Source organism: Hemitrygon akajei, chromosome 6 (genome assembly GCF_048418815.1).
Source record: "Hemitrygon akajei chromosome 6, sHemAka1.3, whole genome shotgun sequence".
In the NCBI taxonomy this organism is placed as follows: Eukaryota; Metazoa; Chordata; class Chondrichthyes; order Myliobatiformes; family Dasyatidae; genus Hemitrygon; species Hemitrygon akajei.
In genome coordinates, this window is record NC_133129.1 from 37,797,005 (window position 1) to 37,820,325 (window position 23,321).

Consider the following 23,321-nt stretch of genomic DNA (forward strand, 5'->3'; position numbering starts at 1 on the left):
AGGATCTTCTCTCTGGTGCATTGGTAAAAATTGGTGAGGGTCATCACAGACATACTGAATTTCTTCAGCCTTCTGAGGAAGTAGCAGCACTGATGTGCTTTATTGGCCACGACATCCACATGGCTGGACCGCGACAAATTGTTGCTGATATTTACAGCTAGGAACTTGAATCTCTTAACCATCTCCATCTGATACAGACAGGGCTGTGCATTTCACCCTTCTTCCTATGCTTTACATAGCCGGCAAGAAAAAGTACATTCTAAGTGAAAAGGCAACACGAGTGAATCTGCAGATGCTGGAAATAAATAAAAACACAAAATGCTGGCAGAACTCAGCAGGCCAAACAGCATCTATGGGAGGAGGAAGTGACGACGTTTCGGGCCAAAACCCTTCATCGGGGTGAAGTAACATGGGATGGTCAAGGGGGGATAAGAAGTGGGGGGAGGGATGAAGTAGAGAGCTGGGAAGTGATAGGCTGGAGGGAAATGGGCTAGGGGGAAGGTGGAGAATTATGGGAAATAAAAGAGAAAGAAAGGTAGGGCTGGGGGAGATTATAGTGAGGGGGAAAAAGAGAGAGAAAGAGAACCAGACTAAAATTATAGATAGGAATGGGGTAAGTGGGGGGGGGCAGGGGTATCAATGGAGGTCTGTGAATTGAATGTTCATGCCAGCAGGTAGGAGGCTACCTAGGCGGGAGATAAGGTATTGCTCCATCGACCTACGTGTGGCCTCATCTTGACTGTAGAGGAGGCCATGGACAGACATATCGGAGTGGGAGACGTCTGTGGAATTGAAGTGTGTGGCCACAGGGAGATCCCGCCACTGCTGGAGGACCGAGCGCCAGTGTTCGGCGAAATGGTCTCCCAGTCTGCGGCGGGTCTCCCCAATGTATAAATGGCCACATCGGGAGCACCGGATACAGTATATCATCCCAGTTGACTCCCAGGTGAAGTGGTGCCTCACCTGAAAGGACTGTCCCCATACCCCATCCCTATCTATAATTTTAGTCTGGTTCTCTTTCTCTCTCTTTTTCCCCCCTCACTATAATCTCCCCCCAGCCCTACCTTTCTTTCTCTTTTATTTCCCATAACTCTCCACCTTCCCCCAGCCCATTTCCCTCCAGCCTGTCACTTCCCAGCTCTCTACTTCATCCCTCCCCCCACTTCTTATCCCCCCCCCCCCCCCGACCATCCCATGTTACTTCACTCCTGATGAAGGGTTTCGGCCCGAAACGTCGTCACTACCTCCTCCTACAGATGCTGTCTGGCCTGTTGAGTTCTGCCAGCATTGTGTGTTTTTATTCTAAGTGAAAAGTTTAGCTATCAATGATTGCTATACAAGGAGACAATAACTGTTCTGGAAGAGGACATTTTTCAGCTGCAAATGATAATTCAGACACAGCTGACAAATTTGGCTGGATCACTCATTCTGTTGTTCCTTTACAGCAGGTGCTTCAGTTCATTGTGTTGGAATGGAGAAAATTAGAGTGGAACTGAGCAAGGAGATCTGTGTGTCAGACCTCCTGAAGCGTGACCATCGAGTAACGGTGCTGTGTGTGTGACAGGCATGCATACTGGCACTAAGATGAGATTTTCTATACAAGATCTCCTGCAGGGACACACTTCTGATAAAGGTTTCTCCTCTAGTAAAATTTGACATGTGTTAACATCCCCATACCATCTAGCATCCAATGGTGAACATGAAAAGTGAAAGAAACAATATAGCAACATTTAATAAACAAAGTGCTTTATCGGTTCACAAGGCTGGCACGGTTTCTTATTATTTGGAGGACCACCCATGCTCCACCTCAAGATAACACACAGCTAAAGGGTTGCCTTTTGAAGACACAGCTGAGTTTGATGTACCTAACTAGGAAAGTCTGAGACAAGGGTAAGTGTTGGAGCCATTTATGTTGGAACTACATCAGAAGAAGAAAATTCAGATGGGGGCAGTTTGTGAAGATTGTATAAGTACTGAATATCAGGAATAGCTGGTGAATATGAACAACAGATGGTGAAAAACTCACAAAAAATCATTTGTTACATGTATATAATGCTCAGGAAAAACATGAATGTCAATGGGTACTGCTTCATCATTTTCAATCACTTCTCATAGATAACCATCTTATTCCAGGATGAATCTTTACTGCATCATTTATAAGGAGAGTATATCCTTTCCAAGGTTCAAACACTAAAACTGCATTGTTGTTCTCACCCAAAAAGTTACTTCAGATACTGTGATGTGGCTTCCAAACCTGAATCCCAATTCCCATCAGTTATCTTGGAAAGTATTTAAAAGAAAAAGCTTGGATTTAATAAGAATCTTCTTTCATAATGCAGTAATCAGTTGAATGTGAATTTTCACAAATAAATGAGCCAATATTCTCAGTGAAGCCCATGTTCATATTTAATATAATCTTACTTGAGAATTTTCCCACTATCAGGGCTAATGTTAAATTATAACATATTGCACAGGATGAATCCATATCCATTCGAGTATAGAACATTGGGGAATAACGTAATCAAAACGTTTTAAGGATTTTAGAAATAGTAGTGGTGCAAACAGTTATAGTGATGTCCAGTAGAAATGAAAAAAAAACACAAAATTAGAGGTCCACGTAACGTAGACAGAGCAAAACATATTTTGAAAAGACCTGGTATCAGTCCTGGTAACCATGAAAGTATAAGATTGTGGGAAACCTCCACCTGATTCAGTAATAACCTTTAAGAAAGGAAATCACCCACTCGCAGCACGAATTATCATTAATAGGATGGAGCGTTTAAGACATTGACTACTTTAGATTTCCAACATCTCTGCTCGGCAACATACGAGTCCGGTTCTGAACACACGTGCAAGAGTAAAATACAGAAAAGTTTATGGTTAACATTTAGTCGGAACCTTCCTCTCCTGTGCCTTCAAATTGGCCGGGCGCGATGTCAGACTTACCATGGTGAACACCGCTAATCCGCAAACCGCCCAACCTATCACCTGCCGCCGACTGTCGCTTCAGCGCCATGTTGCTGCCATGGAAACCGCTGATGGTTGCTAAGGCCGCCATCTTTGTGAGGGGTTAGTCACGTTTTACCGCAGACCTTGGTAACGCGGTTAGCTGGGGGGGAAGTTAGTAACTGTACCAAAACGTTTTGTTTTGTATGTTCTTGGAGATTTAACTAACACCCGTTTAACACAGTAGATAAGTTGCTGATTGAGCAATTAAAATATGTGTGCTTTATTTTAAAATACTATTCTGAATATAATGGTGGCTCACATCACCAGGTTTAGGATCAACCATCTGGATTCTGAATCAAAGGGGATAATTTCACTCGCCTCTTCATTGAAACGTTCCCACAACCAATGGACTCACTTTCAAGGATTCTTCTCATGTTCTCCATATTTATTGTTTATTTATTATTATTTCTTTTTGTATTTGCACAGTTTGTTGTCTTCTGCACTCTGGATGAACATCCAAGTTAGGTGGTCTTTCACTGATTCTGTTATGGCTATTTTATAATTTTGTTTGAGTATGCCCATAAAATGGATCTCAGGGTTGTGTATGGTGCAATTTATGTACTTGATAATAAATTTACTTTGGACTTTGAAAGATGATAATTCATTGGCCCAAATTGTTATCTCTTTTTCTCTCGCCACACATGTTGCCTAATATACTGAGAATTTGCAGCACATTGGTCTATTTTGTTATTTATAATTATTTTCTTCAAAACCTATTTTCTTGCTTTCCTCTGCCCAAAAGGACAGCAGATTGAATGCTCCTTGTATACAACTAAGTTAATGTAAACTGCAGGAAAAAAATTTCAAGGTTGTATGGGGTGACATGTAGGTACTCTAATAATAAACTTTAAATTTGAACTTTGAAACCCAAAATGAACATATAGGAAATATTCTGCTCCTGGATGTCAAGAAGTATACTTTTTGTATTCTTTAGAAAGCAGACAGAAAGGAAACTTAATTATGTGATACCCATACAAGTGAGACATTTTTCTATTTATTTGAAAGATCAATAATCAAAGCATTGACAATAACTAGACTATTAAAAGGCCTTAAGTAAATTTCTTAATGTATTTCTTATGTTATTTATTAGGTTTCCTCAAGTGGATCAACCACTGGAAACCATCTCTCCTCTAATCTATCTTCTTCCCATTTTCTCAAGCCCATTCACCAAAACCTACTTATGATTTCCCTTTGTTCATCCTGTGCCTGCTAATTCCCAATCAGAGGCCATATTTTAAAAAAATTCACTTTTAGGCAAGCATTTACTACCCAAACCTAATTGTCCCTAAATAGACTGGCTGAGACATCAGATAGGGAAGTAAAAAGTAATTCATATTGATGGGTCAGAATGACATAGGGCTCCAAGTGGGAAATTTCCTTTCCTGAAGAGTATTACTGATTCAGGTGGGGTTTCCCACAATCTCATACTTTCATGGTTCCCAAGACTGATACTAAGTCTGTATATCCAAATTAATTTCCTAAAGTTACATTCCAATCTCTACCAGATCTGGTCTTTCAATGACTCCAGCCTGACAATGTGGTTAACATATCACCTTCCTCTAAAATGGTACAGGAAAGATTCAGATGAATCTAGAGCCAGAAGCTTAGAAGGCATGGGATTGCTCTAGCAGACAAGGTGAAGGAGAATCCTAAGGGCTTCTACAGATATAGATATAAGAACAGAAGGATTGCAATTAGTCCTCTGGAAGATCAGAATGGAAAACTATGCAAGGAGCCAAAGAGATGGGGGAGATCTTAAATGGATTTTTTTTTTGTATCTGTATTTACTTGGGAGATGAATACAGAGTCTACAGAGGTGAGACAAAGCAGCATCAAGCTCATGGATACAAAACAGATTACAGAGGAGGAGGTATTTGCTGTCTTGAGGGAAATTAGGCTGGACAAATCCCCAGGGCCTGACAAGATGTTCCCTCAGACCCTTTAGGAGGCAAGTGCAGAAGTTACAGGAGCCCTGGCAGAAATACTTAAATCATCCTTACTGACAGGTGAGGTACTAGAGGATTGGGGGAAGATAATGCTGTTCCACTATTTAAGAAAGGTTCTAAGAATAAACCAGGAAATTATAGGCCATTGAGCCTGACATCAGTAGTGGGAAAGTTATTGGAAAGTATTCTAAGGGACCAGATATATGAGTATTTGATTAGACAGGCATTGATTAAGAATAGTCAGCATGGCACTGTACATGGTAGGCCATGTCTAACCAATCTTAGAGTTTTTCGAGGAAGTTACCAGAAAAGCGGATGAAGACAAGGCAGGGGATGTTGTCTGCATGGTCCTTAGCAAGGCATTTAGCAAGATTCCGCATGGGAGATTGATCAAGTAGGTTCAGTTGCTTGGCATTCAAGATGAGGCAGTAAGTTGGATTAGACATTGGCTTTGTGGGAGAAGCCAGAGAGTGGTAGTAGTGGTTGCTCTCTGACTGGAGGCTGGTGACTTGTGGAGTGCTACAAGGATCGGTGCTGGGTCTGTTGTTTGTCATCCATATCAATAATCTGGTTGATAATGTGGTTAACTAGATTAGCAAATATGTGGATGTTATCAAGTTTGGGAGTGTAATGGACAGTGAGGAAGACTATAAAAGCTTACAGTGGGATCTGGACCATCTGAAAAATGGCAGATGGAATTTAATGTAGACAAGTGTAAGGTGCTGCATTTTGGGAGGTCTAACCAGGGTAGGTTTTACACAGTGACAGTAGGGTACTGAAGAGTGCAATAGGACAAAGGGATCTGGGAATATAGGTCCATAATTCATTGAAAGTGGCATCACAGGTAGCTGGGTTCATTAAGAAAGCTTTTAGCACATTGGCCTTCAGAGAACAAAGTACTGAATACAGGAGATGGGATGTTATGTTGAAATTGTATAACATGTTGGTGAAGCCTAATTTGGATTATTGTGTGCAGTTTTTGTCACCTACCTACAGGAAAGATATAAATAAGATTGAAAGAGTACAGAGGAAATTTATAAGGATGTTGCCGGGACTAGAGAACCCTGAGTTATAAGGAAAGTTTGAATAGATTCGAACTTTATTCCCTAGAATTTAGTAGATTGAGGGGGGATTGGTTGGAGGGGTGTAGATGGGGTAAATGCAAGTGGGCCTTTTCCACTGAGGTTGGGGGAGACTACAACTAGAGGTCACAGGCTAAGAATGAAAGGTGAAATATTTAAGAGGAACATGAGGGGAAGCTTCCTCACTCAGAGGGTGATGAAAGTGTGGAACAAGCTGCCAACACAAGTGCTGGATGCAATTTTGATTTCAACATTTTAGAGAAGTTTGGATAGGTACCTGGATGGGAGGGCCATGGAGGGCTTTGGATCTGGCTTGGGTCGATGGGTCTAGGCCGTTTAGATGGCTCAGCACAGAGTAGATGGGCTGAAGGGCCTGTTTCTGCACTGTAGTTTTCTATGACACTAAAACTACTGGAGGAATTCATCAAGGTGGAAGGGCATTTGTGGTGGGAAAGGAATGGTGGACTGAGTGGAGAAGGAAAATAACTACAGTAGTGTAAAAGGGAGGGGCGAGACAGGGGATCAATAGGTGGTAGATATTTAGAGGATGGGTGAAGGAACTTTTTTTAAAATCCCAGAAAGACATTCAGTTCAGAAGCAATTAGTAGTCTTGTCAAGGACACAGACATCCAAAATCAAAACAGCGCAATATTACTCAAAAGCCAGACTAAAGAGGGCAAGCCTCGTCTCAAAACTTTAGATACATCATTTCCTTGTGTATTATCCTTGAAACGGGAACCCTCTGGATGCAACCAAAAGCTCAAAGGGAGAAAAGAAATGTCTATATTTTTCTCATCTTCAAATCTGGGATAGATACACCTTTATAATTAATAGTATACTGATAATAATCTTGTAAACTAAATAATTTAAATTTTGATGTCAAGGGATTGTATTGCTATATTGAACAACTTGTTTGTTTTTGTTACATGCACCCCTGTTGTAAAATGGGCCGCACATTGCCAAGGTGATGGAATTCCATAAACAGTCGCGCGCTGTAGGGAGAGTGCGCGCTGTGGCGTTGGCTGTCAACTTTCCTACAAAGTTATGTTGTTTCCTAAAAGAAGAAAAAATAGTCCGTAAATAAGTACACCGAACACGTAGCCAATATAAACCTAATGGAGATTTGCCGTGCGCGTTAATCGGTCACTTCTTTGTTTCCTTTGTAGGTCCTGTAACTGTCAAACTTAAGCCTTTTCGCTGCCAACCACGGTAATTCCTGGCGCCAGTCTCATCCAGACGCAACCATGCCTGGAGACTCAGGGAAAACTGATATGGAGCGGATCGGCCTCTTTCAGGAGATGCCCTATATCACCGTTCAAGATCCCTACGCAGATGGAATGCCAAGTAAGCGTATATCTCAATTTTAGTCATGTTTGGTTTTTTATTTACACACTGGGAAAGAGTACACAGCTCCGAGCTGGGTCTAAGCCACATTTGACCTCAAGTTTATGCTTTTCTGCCATCCAGGTTAGGAAATAGTTCTGATAGTATGGCTGGAGTTACAGATAACCGCAGACCTATGGTACAATATAGCAGAGCGCTACAGCCTCATCACTGTTAGTGCTAACGGACCCTCAGTACCCGCACACATCATGTACCAGCCTGCAACCCCGGCTAGATCCCATTTCTTAACTTAAGATGGTTTCTGTTTTGACAAAGGCTGCGGGTGGTTTGAGAGGCGTCTTTTAATGCGCTCCTGAATACACCTTCCTTTAAATTTGTTTAACTTTGCTCCAATTTGCAGAACAGGTCCATAGTAAGTGTCATTTCATTGGCTCTTCACTCAACACCGGAACAGCAAATGGCTACTCTTTATCGGCTACAGTTCGGCATTCTGTACTATTGTCCCCTCAAAACTAATCAATAAGCTTCAAGACCTTGACCTCAATACCTCCTTGTGTAATTGGGTCGTGGATTTCCTCACATGCAGATCTCACTCAGGATTGGTATCAGCATCTCCTCCACAATCTCCATCAACACAGGTGCATCACAAGGCTGTGTGTTTAGCCCCCTGCTCTACTAACTTTACACTAATTGACTGTGAGGCCAAACACAGCTCCAGAGCCATATTTAAGTTTGCTAGATACCACTGTCATCAGCAGAATCAAAGGTGCTGATAAAATAAGCTGCAGAGAGTTGTAGAATTAGCCAGCACCATCATGGGCACTAACTGTGGAACTATCCAGGACATCTTCAAGGAGAATATTGAATGCCTTGGCAAGATGGCATTCAATATTAAGGATCCCCACCATCCAGCACAAGGAAGGAGATACAGAAACCTGAAGGCATGCAAACAGCGATTCAGAAACAGCTTCTTCTCCTCTTCCATCTGATTCCTGAGTGGACATTGAACCCATGAACACTACCTCACTACTTTATTTTTTTTTACACACACTACTTATTTATATATACTGTATTTCACAACTTTTTTCTCTCTACTGTCATGTATTGCATCATACTGCTGCTGCAAAGTTAACAAATTTCACGACACATACCGGTCACATTAAACCTGATTCTGAAACATCATATAGGAGGGAGACTGAAAGTCTGGCTAAGTGATGAAACAGCAACTTCTCTCTTAATGTCAGCAAGACCAAAGGGCTGATTATTGACTTTAAGAGAAAGGAGTCCATTAGCCAGTCCTCATCAGGGGATCAGAGGTGGAGAGGGTCAGCCACTTTAAATTCCTCAGGTGTTATCGTTTCAGAGGACTTGTCCTGAGCCCAGGGCATAGGTGCAATTTTGAAGAAAGCAGAGTTGTGCCTCTACTTCCTTAGAAGTTTGTGAAGATTCAACAAGACATCTAAAACTTTAACAAACTTCCATAGATGTGTGGTGGACAGTATATTGACTGGTTGCATCACTGTCTGGCATGGAACCACCAATGCCCTTGAATGGAAAATCCTACAAAAAGTAGTGTATATGGCCCAGTCCATCATGAGTAAACTCCTCCCTACCATTGATTATATCTACACTGAGTCTTGTCGCAGGAAAGCAGCATCCATCATCAGGGACCCGGATCATGCAGGCCACATTCCCATGTTGTTGCTGCCATCAGTTAGAAGGTACAAGAGCCTCGGGATCCACACAACCAGGTTCAGGAACAGTTATTACCCCTCAACCATCAAACTCTTGAACCGGTGGGATAACTTCATGCAACTTCACTCACCCCATCACTGAACTGTTCCCACAACCATGTTCTTGATATTTATTGCTTATTTATTTATTATTAATATTTCTCTATTTTTTTCTTTGTGTTGGCACAGTTTATTGTCTATTGAACATTGGTTATTTGCCTGTCCTGTTTGGTGTTGTCTTACATTGATTCTATTGCGTTTCTTGGATTTACTGAATACGCCCACAAGAAAATGAATCCCAAGATTGTATATGGTGACATACATGTCCTTTGAAAATAAATTTACTTTGAACTTTGAGTGGTGCTACCCTTGGGTCTACTTGCTTTGTAACCACAGTAGTGAATGCTGCATAATGGAACAACAATGTTTGTGATTCTCATGCATTTTAAAAAAATTTAGTGCTGTGTGTCTTAGAAGACTGCAGATTGAAATCCATCTCAGAGATTTGAGCCCAAAATTCTTGAAGCTCCAGATCAATTTTGAGTACTGTTTCTAGAAGAGCTATTTTTCAAATTATTCAGGACACTGGAGTCACCCTTGTCTTGTTGAGCATGAAAGAGCCATGGCACTCTTTCAAGTAACTAACCAAAAGCTTTAATTACCTAAAAACATTAGTGAACCAAATAGCTCACATGTTCCTCATAATATTGGTGTTTGTGGGAGTTGTATAGAAATTGGCTGCTGAAGTTCATACAATTTCAACTTACTTCATTGGATGCAAGATACTTTGGGATTACAGGAAAGACATTATATAAATATATATGAGCATACAGACAATAGCAAGAGTAGGCCACTCTGTCCTTAAGCCTGTTCTGCCATAAATTAAATCATGGTTGATCTATTTCCATCCACATTCCCAGTGCTCAGATAACTTTTGTTTATCAAGAATCTATCTACTGCCTTAAAATGCATAGAACACAAAATCATCTTCAGCTCTGATTATGTGGGAGACCCCTTTAATTTTAAACAGTTTGAATTTCTTCCATAAGAATAAGCATTTTCTCCACATCCATCCTGTCAAGATTTCTCAGGATCAATTTCTTTAATGCTATGGACCAATACCATTAAGCAAGGGGTCCATAGATCCCAGGGTGGGAATCCCTGCTCAGGATAAATGCACATCTTCCCTCTCATTGCAATCCAAACTAGACTATTTAAGTAAAAAGCTACAGTTTTATCTTTTTTGAAATCTCAATCCTTCCATGATGGCCATTACTACATGCAGGATGCCCCCTAAAAATTAATTTGTGTTAATTGCTTTAACATGTTTCAGTGATGATAATTTAATTTGACACTCTGTGAACTTGTGGTTACCGGATGAACTTACTGCTTCATGTCTTCTACTTTAAGAACCCTTCAACGAGTCTGCTTATAAAGGCAAGCAAATGTTGTCAAATGGCCCTAAATCAAAATGTGCCACACAGGCAGGATACTTTAATCCTGAATTTGTGAGGATCTTTGAAAATGAAAGCTATTCTGATAAGATTAAGTTAAGAAGACAAGCAAGATTGAAGATGGCTACAAAGAACCTAGGTGGAGTTTTCTTTCCAAGTCAAGGTGCCAAAAAGCCGTAAGTTTCCAATTATTATTTTTCATGTCATTGCACAGAATTTACTCCAAAATCACTTGTTGTTCAGCCCAGTGGTTCCACACTGACATTTATCATCTAATAGATGTCTGCAAGGGTTTTTGTATCTCTTCCCAACCTGACCTGACCTCTCTGTATACCTGTACTGTCCCCACACAACTACATGGATGAAGTAAATGCCACACACATTTCCCTCATATTCCCTTGCCATTAAATCAAAGGACAGGAATTTGTGACCTGCGCCTCTAAGAATTTCTGTTAAACAAAGGCTGTATAGATTGAAAGTAGACAAATACTACATTTAAATTAGTGGAAGGTAGCCAAAATGGAATAACCAGTACTCTCTTCTAGATCACATCATACATTTTCTGCTTTGTTCTTCTCTCCTTTCTGCATTTACTCTGCATCTTAAAGCTTCATGGCCTAAGAGTTATACAGACACATTAAAGATTTCTTTCTGGGGTCTGGTAGTACTGTGGAGATTGGGGAAGGGTTGGGGAGAGTGCAGTTCCAAAATGAAAACTGGACTATCAGGCCTATAAACTAATTTATTTGGGAGTAATCCAAAAGCAGTGCGAAGGAAAATGTTTCTATCAATTTCATATCATTTGCTGAAACACCATTCAAGCAAGGAAGTACTAGGTTGCTTTTTGGAATGATGCAGAATGTTTAGTGAATTGTCATTATTTCACATCAGAAAAGATGCATTTTCTATGACTTGGCACTGAAATAATGCCACAGATTCAGGTACACACACTTAATTCTAATGAATGTTTGCTTTTGCAGTTTATGTAAATTGGTGATCATTTTCTGGTGAAATAATTTTCCTACTGCCCACTGATACTTATGTTTGGTAGTTCTAATTGTTTCATTGTGGCTAATGTAACATGGGCATTATATAAGTGTTTTTACATGCTGCCTTGACTTTGTTTAGTTGTGGATTGGGCACTTACTATGGAACAATCGGTGGTTCGTTTGAAGCATTCAGTGGGTTGCCACGGGCAAAGCCACCATTTGTCCCAGAAAATAAAAACATTTACACCAGTCCTGGGAAACAAGGAACTGGATATGGGTGAGAGAATACTTCATGATAATTAAAATATGATGCAATATATGTATTTTAATTTTTGAATCTAATCATCACTGCCTATAATCAAAAGCATTTAGCACTGTCCTTTTACTGAACTGTCTTCCCTGCTACCTGTCTTGCTTTGACTCTTTCCACCAGGCATAGACATGTGCTGTTTTACACATCTATAGTGAAGATCATTAGTTACAGAAAGAGGAGAGGAAATTCACAGCTGGATTGCAACTGTGCAACCTTCTGGTCCCTTTACTTAAGAAAGAATATACAAGACCCTGGAAGCAGTTCAAAATAATGTAACTAGGCTAATTCCTGGAATGAGAGCATTGTCCTTTGTTACAAACAGCTATAGACGTTAGAGCTGTAATCTTTGAAGCTTAAAAGAACAAGGGGGAATCTTACTGCTCCTGAAGGGGCATGAAAGAGTAGATAGATGTTCCGGTGCTTCCACTATGGGGGGGGGGCATTGAATGAAGGGACATGGGGGGCATTCATTTTAAACTGAAGTGCATAACAAATACTTCTCAGAGTGAGTGAGTGGAATTCTCTAGCCTAGAGGGTTGTGGAGGCAAACATATTGAGGATATTTAAGGAATAGGTAGATAAATTTCTGAAAGATCAGAAATAGAAGGCAATAGAGAACTGGCACAGAAAAGGAATCACTTTGGTTGTCATAGATGACCTAGGCCAAAGGGCTTGTTTCTGTACTTTATAATTCTATGAAGCCTGACACAGATCAACTGTGATCACGTTGAATAATGGGGCAGGATCAAGTGGCCTACTTCTGCTCTTTTTTTCTTAACTTTCTAACTTGAACTTGCCTTTGTGATTTCCATACTATGTATTGTTTGGCAGGATATTTTTAAATGGTGACCAAGAATGGTATCATAGCCATTTTCGTTCACTCCATCAAGAAGGCTGAGGTAAATGGTAGCTGTCTCGTTGCCTTTGACACTATGGTTCATTCCTGACTTGATGTTTGTGTGGACTCTGCATATTCTCCCTGTGACCAGATGGAGTTTCATCTGAATGCTCTAGTTTCATTTCTCATCCCAGTTTGGGAAGTTGATGAACAGATGGGGAGAATAAAAAAATGGGAATAATGGTGGATTGGTGTAAATGTGCAGTTGCTGATTAGTACAGATATGTTGGTGGAAGAGTCTCTTTCTGTGCTGTATCTCTATGATTCAATAGTAATTCAGAATTCTGATAAATTTATATAGTAGTAATGCATATTGCAGAAATAATTGCCTGAAGCAGGATGTATTATTTTGAAATATGTCCACAGGTATGCTCATCTTACTATAGGAGAATCATATGAACACTCTCCAGATCCCTATACTATAAAAAGTACAAAGGTACTGTTAATTGCAACAGATTTATTTCTGCATATTGATAAATTATAATTTTTTTAAAGTTGTATTTGTTTTTACTTATAATGAATCAAAAGGAACTAAATTAATATTTGTATGTTGAATTATCTGTAAACTGTATCACATTAATAACTTTGATAGCATTAGAGAGGGTATAAACATTTAAGAGAATTTTACTGGGGTGGAGGAATATATTGACGAGGAAGGATTTCCTAATGTTAGGTTACGCACACAAACTGCTGGAGCAACTCAACAGGTCAGGCAGCATCTATGGAGGGAAATGATGGCTAATGGAAGGTCTCGGCCTGAAACATTGACTGTTCCCTCTATGGCTGCTGCCTCACTGCCATGTTCCTTTGTGTGTGTGTTGCTCTAGATTTCCAACATCTGCAGAATCTCATGTCCACTAACTTCAGTTAGTTTTCTTGAGTGGCCTATACAAGGTCAATAAAAAGGACATGCTCAGCAGAGAAATCTGTAATCTGGGGACATGTACAGTACATTTAAAGTAAAAAGTAAAAGCTCTCAAAGGAGTTGAGGGTTTTCCCCATCTCCACAAGTAATGGAGGTTCTAAAGCTCACTATTTAAAGCATGATGAAGGCTAAAACCCTCCTTGAAAATACTTTCTGGATGAACACTTGATAATCTATAACATACTGGAATGGAAAGTAGGATTTGTCAACTGACATGAATGTGATAAACTGAATGTCCCTTTTTTCAAGCCATAGATGTTTATAGTTCAAGACTGTTTCACCATCAGGCCTCTCCTGTCTTCTCCAAATGACCTAAGATCAAAACTGCCAAGATAAATAGATCAAATGAGCCAGTTCGGTACTGCACTGTTCTCAATTAGGTATTCAAATGTAAAGACTTTGGCGGCAAAATTACAACAGGTAACTTGTTTCCATTAGAGCTGGCACGCACTAGTATTTCTATTGATCGTTACTTTGTAACACTGACTATGCATTGATAAGGAATACAATGGATTAACAACACATGCATATTTTCAGAGAGATGGAAGAGGTTACAAAGAAATCCAATACCATCTTCAAAACCAGTATCTGAGATGGGCGAAAACCTTGCACCCCATTCTTTTCTGATGCCATTGGCTGATGAAAAGAAGATAGCTGTCTTTGCTCAGTGGTGTTAGACATGTGATATAGTATCAACCTCTGGATTTATTCTCCTCAAAGCTTTTACTCCAATGTGGTATGCAGAATTGAGTACAACTGGTGGCCAATATTCATGGGTGCATTTAACTTTAATGACTAGAACCAAACTTCTCCCCAGTTTCAAGTCAAGTCAGATATTAATGGTAAGCTCTTATTAGAATGGTGAGAGAACCACTCTGACACTCTGAAGCTTGGTTTGAAACAGGATGTTTCAACAGCATGGTGAGTACGGCTGCTCATGGCTCTAGTGGCCTTGAGTTCTGACCTCCAATGCTATTGGAAGTTGGCATGTTTTTCTCGTTTCTGAATAGGTTTACTCCCAAGTGCTCTGGTTTCCTCCTTATATCCCCAAAATACATTGTACAGCTGGCAAAACCCTGACTTCAAATTAAAAATCATCTCTCTCAATGCATTCATACTCTACATGGTCAAGCTTTCATAAGATGAGCAGAAATTACTCCCATCTCAATACCATAAAGGCCAAAGTCATCCTTTTCCTTTTCCATTGCAAATTCCTTTCTTCCATCACCTCACATGCCTGTTTTCCACAAGCTATCTGAAATTCATTCTGACTGTTTGTAATTTTGGTTTTACTTTTGATCCTGACCTAATCTTCCCCAGATCTCAGTGTCATCACTTAGACTATCTACTTTCATCTCAATACCACCTAACCCTGATTCAACCTCAGCCTATCTCTGGTGAAACTCTCATTAATGCCTTACTACTTCTGGACCTGTATTTCAATTTCCATTAGATTTCCCTTTCTTCCTTGACTTCTGTAAATTTGAAGTAATCAGAAAGCCTAACCAAGTCCTTGTCATATTGGGGGCCAAAGGGAGTGGACCCAAATGCAAGACAGACACTGAACTACCAGGAACAGGACTAGGCGTGAGAAGGAAGCAAGGAACGTGGGGAAGAAAGGATGCTGGACATGACACAGGCCCCAGACGAGAGAAGGATTCCGGGCCTGTGCTAGGACTTGACCAGGACAGCAGAACCAGGACATGGAACTGGGAACTAGGAGCCTGGGCTTGGACTCAGGGCCCAGAACCAGGCGAGGACAAGACGAGGCTACAGGATGAGGAGAGGCACAGGACGGGACGAGAGACTCCTGGATGGGACAAGGGAACCTCAGCACAGGACGAGAGAATTTCAGCACTGGGCTGGGCAAGGTACTCCTGTGCTGGGCGAGGCACATGGACATGACGAGAACCCAGAGCCTTGGTCGAGGGAGAAACAGGAACACAGAATACAGAGCTTGGATCGAGGAAGGACAGGAACATGGAACACTGAGCCAGGACCCCTCCTTGGGTACAGGACGTAGGGCCAGGACTCATTACACAGAACATGACAAGACAGATCCCAACGCTAGGTAGCGGCAAAACAGCCAGACCTACCTAGCAAAGGCGTGGACATGAAGAGGCAGTTCCCAACACTAGGTAGCGGCAAAACGGCCAGACCTACCTAACAAAGGCATGGACACAGACTGACAGTTCCAAACAGGGCAAGGCTCCAGGCAGAGGCGAGGCGGGGCAGGGCAGGGATCGGCTACAGGCAGAGGCGAGGCTCCAGGATGAAGGTGAAAGGAAGGGATATAGACAGAAGATTAGGACAGGAACAATCCAGCAGCCAGAGGCTGACTCCTGAAGCTATTTATGAAGCCAGCCCAAACAAGAATCACCTGCCTCAACAGAAGGAAGTCTGCAGATGCTGGAAATTGAAACAGCAACACACACAAAATGCTGGTAGAACACAGCAGGCTAGGCAGCATCTATAGGGAGAAGCACTGTCGACATTTCGGGCCGAGACCCTTCGTCAGGACTAACCGAAAGGAAAGGTAGTAAGAGATTTGAAAGTAGTGGGGGGAGGGGGAAATGCAAAATGATAGGAGAAGACCGGAGGGGGTGGGATGAAGCTAAGAGCTGGAAAGGTGATTGGCGAAAGTGATACAGAGCTGGAGAAGGGAAAGGATCATGGGACGGGAGGCCTCAGGAGAAAGAAAGGGGGGGAGCACCAGAGGGAGATGGAGAACAGGCAAACAACTAAATATGTCAGGGATGGGGTAAGAAGGGGAGGAGGGGCATTAACGGAAGTTAGAGAAGTCAATGTTCATGCCATCAGGTTGGAGGCTACCCAGCCGGTATTTAAGGTGTTGTTTCTCCAACCTGAGTTTGGATTCATTTTGACAATAGAGGAGGCCATGGATGGACATATCAGAATGGGAATGGGACGTGGAATTAAAATGTGTGGCCACTGGGAGATCCTGCTTTTTCTGTCGGACCGAGCGTAGACCTGACGCAGACTGGGAGACCGTTTCGCGGAACACCTACGCTCGGTCCGACAGAAAAAGCAGGATCTCCCAGTGGCCACACATTTTAATTCCACGTCCCATTCCCATTCTGATATGTCTATCCATGGCCTCCCCTACTGTCAAAATGAATCCAAACTCAGGTTGGAGGAACAACACCTTATATACCGGCTGGGTAGCCTCCAACCTGATGGCATGAACATTGACTTCTCTAACTTCCGTTAATGCCCCTCCTCCCATTCTTACCCCATCCCTGACATATTTAGTTGTTTGCCTGTTCACCATCTCCCTCTGGTGCTCCCCCCACCTCATTTCTTTCTCCTGAGGCCTCCCGTCCCATGATCCTTTCCCTTATCCAGCTCTGTATCACTTTCGCCAATTACTTTTCCAGCTCTTAGCTTTATCCCACCCCCTCCGGTCTTCTCCTATCATTTCGCATTTCCCCCTCCCCCCACTACTTTCAAATCTCTTACTATATTTCCTTTCGGTTAGTCCTGACGAAGGGTCTCGGCCCGAAATGTCGACAGCATTTCTCCTTATAGATGCTGCCTAGCCTGCTGTGTTCCACCAGCATTTCGTGTGTGTTGCTGCCTCAACAGAAACTGGGGAAACCCGGAAAACCTGGAATAAGGAGCATGACCAGAATGCGGATTTCACGGACCAGACCATGACAGTCCTAGTTTGCACCATGCCCCGATCCTTTATTCCATTGTTCCTGCTTTGTTTTACTTGGAGGAGCGAAAGGTGAAGGTGTATTGGGAGGAGGGGTGGTGGAGCTGGATTGTTAGGAGTGTACAGGTGGAACAGAATTTCCCCTTAGAGATGGTCAAGGTCCTTCCAAATAGCCCTCCATTTTTCTTCCTAATTTTTAAAGTTGTAATTTGTGATTTTACTTATTAGGCGTAGGTGATTTAGACGGGGTTTGAGGAAGTAGTTGAAATCTGAAACAGAAATCTGACCGCAGTTGAAATCTGAAACGGTTTACTTGAGGAGTAGTGGAGGCCGGTATTATCACAATGTTTAATAAATATTTAAATGGGTACTTAAAAGCTGACAGCATAGAAGGCTACAGACCAAGCACCAGAAAATGGGATTAGTATGGATAGATAGTTGAAGACTATGTGAACACAGGATGGATGTGTTTCCATGTTGTAGGACTCAACAACTCCACATCATATAGCATGCTTTGTGTGTGAAGATGCAGGTCTCTAACTATGGTGAGTTATAGCTATGTAAAAACATGAGGTATATGCAGTTAAAGTGACCACTAACAATGAACTCAGACTGCCAGTTTGAATTGGGAACATTTCATTCTAAATCTAAAATAAAAACACTAATCCAGTCATCAACTTAAGGACTAAAAATGCCTTCAACAGCATGAAGTGTTAAGAGCTTTCTTTTTTCAAGTACTAACTGCTTTTAACACTATCCATTCTTCTCTTCTGCTTTGGTGAATTTTACCTTTTCTGTTCTATTTCTGTAAAATCTTTTGCAGAAAGATACTTTCCTTGGAGGGCCATTTCGACTGAATCTTTACCCAAAGGATTACTTTGACAGTAACCCTTACAGCAATGATAAGGCTTTGCCTCCAGTGAAACCTGCACCAGTAAAGAAAACAGAAGCTCCATTTAAACCAACCTCTCCTGGAAAGTTGGTAAGCGTGGTATTTCATTACCTTAGTTAAAAAAAACAAAATGCTAACCAGCAGTACAGTACACTGAACACCACTTGAGCCTAGCAGAGAGGCATGAGGTTGCTGAGTTTTTTCAGCAATTTACACTGGGCAACCTACACACAGACCCTGTACCAGATTCAATCTGGTGTCCAATCCACAACCTCGTTCATTTCAAAGTAGATTTTGCAGTTGCGAAGAATGAAGATCAGTATAGGATAACAATTTTAAATCCTATAATATTACTTCCTATATTCACATCCAAATCATTAACGTATATAATTACCAGTAGGAATCCCTGCACCAATTCCTGTGGTAATCCACTGGTCACAGGCTTCTGATCAAAAAAGGCAACTCTTCACAATCTGTCTGCTATTAACAAGCCAATTTTGAATCCAGATTGCCTACTTCCCTTGTATTCAATCAGGTTTAATATTTTAATCCGGTTTCCCCTGTACAACCTGGTTAAAGGCTTTACTGAAGTCCCTGTAGGCAATATCAACTGCACCACACTCAGCAATACATGCTGTTTCCCCTGAAAAATTCAATAACATTTTTCAGCCGGAATCTCCTCTTAACAAAGTGATGTACAGTATGCTTAGTGGCCTCTTTAGTCGATACACCTGTACACCTCATTAAAGGTTCAAAGTTCATTTATTATCAAAGTATACAACTCTGAAATTCTTCTTCTCCAGATAGCCACAAAACCAAGGAAGAAAAGATGAGCGGCATGAATATCAATCCCCAAAATTTTTTCCCCTCCTCACAAAAAAAAGAACAAAAACAGAACAGGCACATTGCCCCCCCCCCAAAAAAAAATCCTCTTCCCCTGCACACAAAAAAACCCAAGAAAGATCGGGTGAAAAGCGCAATATAAAAACAATAAAACAATAGTCTAAGTTCATATTCGTATCCATATCCAAAATGCAGAAAACTTGGATAACATTCTCCAGACACAGTGACAGCCTCCCCCCTTTCTGGCAGCAGAGTAATCCTACCAGTGATCAAAAGGCAGTCTCTCCACACCGGCAGCAGAGGATCCCATCAACGATCACCAGGCAGGTCTGCCAGCGCTCACCTTCTGCATTTGCCTCAATGTTTCAATCTCCCTCATCGCTTTAATCGGTGAAATGGAGTCAAACATTGGCTCGTGCCCCATCCCGCATTCTCCTCACTTTGAGGTTTGCACACACTGCCTCTGCCTCCTGGAATCCTCTCGGAGACTACAGAGCACTTAAACAACCAAACGATCACCAAACTGCAAATCACAGGCTATAACAGTTCCAGAATCACAATCAAGATGGAAAACAGATGTAAAAAAACATAAAACAAGTGAAATAAATGGTTTCATGGTCAATACAGAAGACATCAACCGTGGGAGCATTGTATGCAGGTGCCATTTTGACTGGAAGTAATGCAAATATCTAATCAGCTAGTCATGGCAGCAACTCAGTGCATAAAAGTATGCAGACATGGTCAGGAGGTTCAGTTGTTGTTCAGACCAAACATCAGAATGGGGAAGGTATGTGATCTAAGTGACTTTGAACCTGGAATGATTACTGATGCCAGATGGAGTGGATTGAGTATCTCAGAAACTGCAGGAATTTTCAGCAAAGGTCTCTAGAGTACAGAGAATGATGCAAAAACAAACAAAATAATCCATTGAGGGTAGTTCTGTGGGTGAAAAAGCCTTGTTAATGACAGGTAAGAGGGGAATGGTCAGACTGGTTCAAGCTGACAGGAAGGCGACTGAAACTCAAATAACCACTTGTTACAACAGTAGTGAGCATCTCTGAATGCACAACATGCTATATCCTCAGAATCCCTGAGGATTCTGTCAGCAACATCTATTTAAGTTCCATATTCAATTTGGCTTTTAATAATATCTTTGCTTGTTAACACAATCTAAAAAAGGTGTTAATAGGGTTGTTTCCATCTTGTTTCAGCCTGGTGGTATGAAGGCTGGCACGTTTGATGAATACCCATCCCATTTCAGTCCTTTAGCCAAGCCTCCAAAGGTGGATCCAAAGCCTCGTGAACGTTTAATTTTCCATCCCAACCCAGGACTTAAGAGCAGACCGATTAAAAGTGTTCTTTTGGCAAATGTGAACAGGTAAAAATATTGCGTAATTTGCTAGTCTGTATGTATGTAGGATATATAAGATATAAGCAAAAGTTATGGACAGGCTTTTGACTATGGGCTTGTGTAATAGTGATGATCTCACCTCCAATTGTTTCAGCTTGGGTATTAGTAGGAAATCTTTGGATAACAGTGTTTCCAAAACATAGGCAATAGGCAACCGCATTGGCCAATAGTAATCATGTGTCTGACCATACCTCATCGCATTTTGCTCACCTCATGTTGTGTTTCATAGTCATGAATCTATTTTCTTGGTGTCTGCAGTGTCAACTTTATTGCAAGAGTTCATCTTAGCCATTTATAATATCAGACCGATGCAGTGCAAAGTGCTTTAGTCAAGAGAGTGATGCACTTTACTGAAAGCTGAAAGTTTTATTACTTTTCCAGCAGACACAGTAGGCTGCAGATGCTGGGATCTGGAGTAACAAATAATCTAGTTCTGATGCAGGGTTTTGACCTGAAGCGTTCCAGAAACTACTCAACCCTCTGATATCCAACAGCACCGTATTCATTTACTAAGCTTAGGCTGTATGGTAGGAGAGATTTTCTGGCATTTCCAAATCTCTGGGCAATTGAAAGGATTCACTTTGTTTTACAATCTTTCAACAAAAGACCCCACTCCCTGAATATGCGTAGACTGTGTGAGAACATACTTCGGAACTCATGAGATCTATGTGAAATTCTTATGGTGCAGTTGTCCAGATGTTTTAAGAAATAAACACACATCAGTACATTTTGAACATTAAATGCTTCTTTCATTGATAGTGGCCTGTTACAAATGCCCTGAACAAGAATGAGGGCATGTATGCCCTCTTCTCACTGTTGCCATCAGGAAGGAGGTACAGAAGCCAGAAGGCACACACACACACTCTCAACGATTCAGGAACAGCTTCTTCCCGTCTTCCATCTGATTTCTAAATGGACATTGAACCTATGAACAATACCTCACTACTTTTTGTTTATTTCTGTTTTTGCACTACTTATTTTAACTTAACCATTTAACATGCATATATATACTTACTAGAATTTGCTTTTTTAAATAGTTATCATGTATTGCATTGTACTGCTGCCGCAAAGTTAACAAATTTCATGACATATGCTGTTGATATTAAATTTAATTCTGATTCGATTTGATAAATCATTGAAGCAACCATTAGGGTCTTAGAGCCTTAGGGTCTTTTAATTCTCTGGAAAATGCAAGAGTAGATTTGCAGTTTGTTTCAGATCCTGTTAAGGATTGGTCTCTCAGGAAAGTGATGGGGGAACAGAATTCTATGGTGCTTCTGAAGCTTCAAGCTGTTATAGAGAAAGTTAGAATCAGAATCAGGTTTATTATCACCTGCATGTGATGTGAAATTTGTTAACTTAGCAGCAGCAGTTCAATGCAATACATAATGCAGCAGAGAGAAAATAAATAAATAAGCAAATAATAAATAAACAAGTAAATCAGTTATGTATATTGAATAGATTTTTAAAAAACATGCAAAAATAGAAATACTGTATATTTTTTTTTAAAGTGAGGTGGTGTCCAAAGCTTCAATGTCTATTTAGGATTGGGATGGCAGAGGGGAAGAAGTTGCTACTGAATCGCTGAGTGTGTGCCTTCTGGCTTCTGTACCTTCTACCTGATGGGAACAGTGAGTAAAGGGCACGCCCTGGGTGCTGGAGGCCCTTAATAATGGACAGTGCCTTTCTGAGACCCTGCTCCCTAAAAATGTCCTGGGTACTTTGTAGGCTAGTGGCCAAGATGGAGCTGACTAGAGTTACAGCCGTCTGCAGCTTCTTTTGGTCCTGTGCAGTAGCCCCTCCATACCACACGGTGATGCAGCCAGTTCATAAGAAGATGGTATTTTATTGACTTGGGAGAGCACGTGGGAAAGTTGGAATTGACAATTTATCTCTTTTTAGGCTAAGGACCTAGTGAGACAAATGCTCAATTTCTTTTCTTCCATATTTTATACTGTATTTCCTTGTTAATCAATGAACTATGGCCAGAGAACGACGTTATGTACAATGAAGACAGAAATGTGAATGAAGAAGGGACTATTCTTTCACGTCTCTAAACAGTATTTCAGGATCTAAAAACTAGTACCTAACTAAAAGAGGAAACTTAGTCTTTGTAGTTCAAGAAAACAAGATGACTAATTTCCCAGCAACCAAGATTCCAAAAACAATGGCTTGAAATTTTATTCATTATTTGTATAGTGTCTGTGAGATCTTTACTAAAACATTTTTATTACTCTCTTTTCAGGGTAGTGAACAGCATGAACTACAAGAGCATTGATCGTATAATGTCTTACTAATGGCAGGATAAATGTCCTGCACAGTGAAAACGAGGTTCTTTAATAAAGCAATCTTGCATTCAGTATGGAGCTAATATGCATACTCCAGCATGTTCCAGTTCTTCCTCAATCAAACTGATTTAAGCAACATGGATCTGGTGGAAAATGATCAATCTCAATTAACCTGGTGAAATTAATTTTATGTAAAATATTATGTTGCTAAACAATACAGAATTACTTAAGCATTTTTGATCATCTTTGTACTATTTCTTCTTATTTAAGTAATGATTTGAAACAGTTCCAGTTACTTGCTCTTTTAGAGACTTCTGAAGTTTCGCCTCATGGGAGCATCCTGCTCCAGAGTAAAGCAGGTAGTTGACCTGCTGAGTTCCTCTGGCATTTTGTGTGTGTTTCTCTGGATGTCCAGCATCTGCAGAATCTCTTGTGTTTAAGATGTTTTTTCTCATGTGGTAATTGGATAACTGGAATACATGCACGTTTGTATAATGGTTGGCTTACAGCAAAAC

General features: G+C 41.0%; 2 protein-coding genes across 6 annotated transcripts in view; one reads left to right on the plus strand and one right to left on the minus strand.

Moving 5' to 3' along the window:
* Window positions 1-3,058, minus strand: part of LOC140729786 (ufm1-specific protease 2-like) — a 52,228-nt gene extending 49,170 nt beyond the window's left edge. Inside the window, exons 1-2 of the mRNA XM_073050004.1 lie at window positions 2,947-3,058; window positions 1,923-1,990 (exon numbers count right to left, since the gene is read on the minus strand). Of these exons, the coding sequence (XP_072906105.1) occupies window positions 1,923-1,990; window positions 2,947-3,058 (180 nt within the window). The remainder of the gene's footprint in view (window positions 1-1,922; window positions 1,991-2,946) is intronic.
* cfap96 (cilia and flagella associated protein 96) overlaps window positions 1-23,041 on the plus strand; it is a 99,059-nt gene extending 76,018 nt beyond the window's left edge. For 2 of the 5 annotated variants that reach the window (XM_073048148.1, XM_073048150.1), the window contains exons 2-8: window positions 7,204-7,381; window positions 10,525-10,744; window positions 11,697-11,834; window positions 13,135-13,204; window positions 18,196-18,354; window positions 20,319-20,485; window positions 22,764-23,041. In XM_073048148.1, coding sequence (XP_072904249.1) covers window positions 7,282-7,381; window positions 10,525-10,744; window positions 11,697-11,834; window positions 13,135-13,204; window positions 18,196-18,354; window positions 20,319-20,485; window positions 22,764-22,815 — 906 coding nt within the window. In that variant the 5' untranslated portion in view covers window positions 7,204-7,281 and the 3' untranslated portion in view covers window positions 22,816-23,041. Of the gene's footprint in view, window positions 1-6,999; window positions 7,382-10,524; window positions 10,745-11,696; window positions 11,835-13,134; window positions 13,205-18,195; window positions 18,355-20,318; window positions 20,486-22,763 lie in introns of those variants that run through there. The other 3 variants (XM_073048149.1, XM_073048151.1, XM_073048152.1) reach the window with 3 other exon arrangements.
* Window positions 23,042-23,321: the final 280 nt, after the last annotated feature.